The following is a 4156-nucleotide window of genomic DNA, read 5'->3' on the forward strand; positions in this document are numbered from 1 at the left end:
TACTCTAACAAATAATAAAATTGAAGGAGTTCACATACACACATCCACGGTACAAATTTGGTTGAATTAGAAATATCAGTGATATTTCAATATATATATATGACATCGATCGATCTCAAAATATTACAAGGATTAATTGGAGATGCAATGTGCAACAAAATTAGAGTCCAGAGATTGAGTTATACCTATCCGACTAGCTAGAAATTCTACCTATATGCCCTGGAAGAAGGAATGAGGAAGTATATCTTGGAGTAGACCGTAGTCACTGTGCTGCAGAGAAGGTGGTAGGTTTGTCAGATACAAACTAGGGTTTGTGCTCGTAGCCTGCAGCAGTGACGACTGACTGTTGAGCTGAGACACTTGGTGCGTCGCCAAGAAGCTTGCCGTCGTCACCGCCGGCGTGGGCGCCGGAGGAGGAAGAGGAGGAGAAAACAGGTGTGCGCCCCCTCTGAGGGTTGCTGGGAACTGATGAGTGTGTTTCCCCTCATAAGTCGTTATCACGATTGTGGGATCTTGATGGCTCCTCTCCACCCTCTTCTTCACTGGACACTTCTGGTTCGTGCAACGATAGTAGCTCCTGCATAAATAATGTAACATAGATTGATCTATGCATGTAAGCAGCTAGCTAGCTAGCGATCGATGATATATATGTTTGCAGCAGATTGGATCAGTAATCAGCTAATTAATTAATTAATTAATTACCTCGGGAAAGGGCTGTTCTTGACTGCTTTCTGGCCATATTTCCTCCAACGATAGCCGTCGTCTAAATGATCAACCTCACTTTTTGTGACAAATGCATAACGAGCTTCCCTTTGCCTCTTCTCTTTTTTCTTCTTGCCTTTGTTGCTGTGTTAATTAAGAGTAATATTTCTTAATATAGACGCCTGTAAAATAAAGTTTAAGGCATGATGCACCACTCACGCGTTCTTCGACATGTCACTCTCTGCTTCCCCTGCACTGATCACTAATAGCTTCTCCACCTCCCCTTCCTCTTCCTTCCCAGCTTCCTGCTGCTGCTTGCATCGCTCTCCGTCTTCCTCTCCAGCCACCTCGGTCGAAGAAGAAGAAGTCGACGAGTACGGCGTCGTCACACATCCTCCGTCGCCGGAAACGATGACCGGCGCAGCAGAGTTATATAAATACTCACCAGCATTTTCAGCACCAGAGTCTCTGTAATCGCTACGACAATCTGCAAAGCTCGCGAGAGGCGATGAGAAACTACCATCCAGACTGGCGGCGCCGCCGTCAGCTGGATTCTGGAAGATGAGCGCCGACAGCTCGTCGTGGAACAGGAAGTGGCGGTTCTCCCACTCTCGATGATCCCCTCCGGCCATCGCGATCTGAGAAAAATTAGTACAATTTGTGCGTACGGAGATCGATAGATCGAGCGTGGCTGCCGATCTCTACGCTGGTGCAAAGATGGATTGAAGGAGCTAGGACAGAAAGGACTCGAGTCTTCTCCGTGTCGTGTCGTGTGTAAGTAACCTCTTTATGCTTCTTTTTTTCCCCCTTCTTTTAATTATTTCTAAAAAGAAATTACTAAGAACCGAGTGTGGAAGTAATCCGCCGCGATCTAAGAGCCAGCAACCGGCCATCTCCAATCGCTGGGAGAGAACAAGCGCCCTGATTATTGGCGGGTCGACAGACGCGTGCCAGCGAGGGAAAGCACCGGCGTTTGACCGCGGCGCGGCACGTGACTGCGGTGCTGATCCGTCCCCACTCCCCACCGTGGTCCCCTACGAGGAGACGACGTAGCCGTCGTTCGACGATATTGGCGCTTCATTGACCGTCGGTTCGGAATAAAGCGTGAATGGGGGTGTGATCGGACGGCGGTGTGAACGGCAGCGGTTCGAGATGCGAGACCGCGTTAAATGTCGGTCATGGGTCGGCATGTGATTCGCCCGACAGAATATGTCGGGCCGGCAGGCCGGTGACCGGCCTCGGTTCACATTGTCTTTGCCTGAATGTTAATTAAGATCTTAGAAACTTTTACGAAGTATTTGTAATCGAATGTATAATTTAATTATGATTTCTTGTCGATCGCACTTCGTCATATATGTATTAAATTTACATTTTGATGAGGATATTAAGTATACGAATGCTGAAAAAATAGGAGCTGAGTGATTAATTAATTAAGATTAGCGTTAAATTTTAAAGTTAGTGGTCGCTGCCTAAGCAATCTTTGACTTGTTACATTCTCTACATGAATTAACATATCATCAATTTGCCAACTTTATAGCTATATATAGCTCCATGATATATAAAGATGAAAGAGTATAGTAGATTTAGCTTCGGTTGCCAAAGTTTGATCACTACGTACAGCATTAATATTTATTTTATTACAAAGTAATATTTGTATCACAATTATATTGTTCACTTTTGACTATTATGTTGAGCAAATATCATGGTCTTATATTTAACAGGTGTAATGATTCTATTAGAGAATGAACGGACAGCAACATAATTAAGTCCGTATGGACTAATCTAAAACATTGACCATTATGATATAAAGAACCTAATCTCAACCAATCTTTTGGCCTTCGCATATTCTTCATCATCGGATAATGGATCATGATAAATTAATGACGACTAGATTAATATTTAATCATCAAAACTAATTAGCTCATCGGAGGATTGATTGCATGCGGCTCCGTATATCTTTAAGCTTCTTTAATAAGACGATGATAAGACCCTCAATTAAAAGAGTAGATGTTCGCCTAACTTCACTGTTGAAGGCTCGCTTAATTAATGCATCTGTTCATTAGTTAATTAGTTAGGCACACCTAAGGATCATCATATAATTCATTAAGAGATATCTCATGCAACAGGCAACTGGCTTATAATTCAAGAATATCATCAAAAAAATAGTTCGTCGAGTATCTGACCTCCTTCATCTAAAAGACCGTTGCATTAGATTTTTTCCATATAAAAGATTATTATGTTAGGATAAAATACTTTATGATTTATCTATTTCTATTTTATTAGAATACCAACGGTGATTCGGGATAAATAGTATCATCAATCAGTGAATGTCTCCACAGATAATTTTTCAATGGCTTATGATTAGAGAATGTCTGCAACGAGCAGCAGGCGTATTATAGGTTTATAGTATCGTTTCACCCAATATATTACAAGGGAAATTTGAAGGATTGTAAAAAATGGACAGGTATCCTTTGGTCCTGGATTTCTAGATTACTTTTAGTTCTTTGTTTATTTATTGGTTGGATGAATTGAATCTCACCTGTTTAACGGATGGGGTCCAGTTCATCCAATCAATGAATAGACAGGACCTCTTCTGATCCAGGTGAGGTCCAGTTCATCCAACCAATAAATGGGTAGGACTTCTTCTGATCCAGAATTGTCTAGACTAGAGGATTTAACCTCGTAAAAAGTTGTGTGGTTAGAGGTCGGGCTTGAATCGATGGTGACGCCGGATATAATTATGATTATTGCGGACCGATAACATGAGAAAATTAAGAAGAAAATTAAAAGAAAAAAACATTGAAAATAAATAGAAATTCATCTTCCCCAAATTTAATAAAAAAAATCATTAAGAACCTAGAATAATCCGACCAACAAATAACTAAATCGGATACTTATATATAGATAAATAATAACCTATAAATATCCAACATATCAAATGATATAGAGATTGAGGTCGGACCCTCGAGTTGGGTCAAAGTCAAGGAGATCAATTGATATGACAATCAAAGTTAAAGAAGGGGTCAACCTTTAAAGCTAGCGCAGTCGATCATCACAGCCGAGAGATTATCCGACCGGACTATTGGATCGGTCGGGCGTCAAGTCCATCTAGTTATCCGACCAGATCATTGGGCTAGTTGGACGCTGAATCCCTAAATATTGATGGATAATTATAGCACGATTAACTAGCTGAGTTAAGTAGTCCAGTCGATTAGAATCAGAACTATAGTTCGATCAAACAGATTGGATCAATGTCCGGTCTGATTGAACCCTTTGGCTAAACAAATAGACTGAGCGAATGACAAGTTCCCAACAACACTCTATAAATCCGATGGCCGAGCGAATCACAGAAGAAACTCGATCAACTGGTCATGTAAGCATATTGTGTGCTCCTTAGAGCATCCACATTGGTGGGTGTTATAACACTCACCATCTCATCAAAAAGTGTGGGACC

At 41.4% G+C, this 4156-nt stretch overlaps 1 protein-coding gene across 1 annotated transcript; it reads right to left on the reverse strand.

Annotated features, from left to right (window-relative positions):
• Positions 1 to 1616, reverse strand: LOC121970533 (WRKY transcription factor 71-like). Its single transcript, XM_042521308.1, has 3 exons — positions 922 to 1616; positions 703 to 846; positions 1 to 577 (listed from the first exon to the last, which is right to left on the reverse strand). The coding sequence occupies exons 1-3, from the start codon at positions 1332 to 1334 to the stop codon at positions 211 to 213; spliced, it is 924 nt and encodes a 307-aa protein (XP_042377242.1). The 5' UTR covers positions 1335 to 1616; the 3' UTR covers positions 1 to 210.
• Between the last annotated feature and the right edge of the window lie 2540 nt (positions 1617 to 4156).

This window comes from Zingiber officinale, chromosome 4A (assembly GCF_018446385.1).
Source record: "Zingiber officinale cultivar Zhangliang chromosome 4A, Zo_v1.1, whole genome shotgun sequence".
Lineage (NCBI taxonomy): Eukaryota > Viridiplantae > Streptophyta > Magnoliopsida > Zingiberales > Zingiberaceae > Zingiber > Zingiber officinale.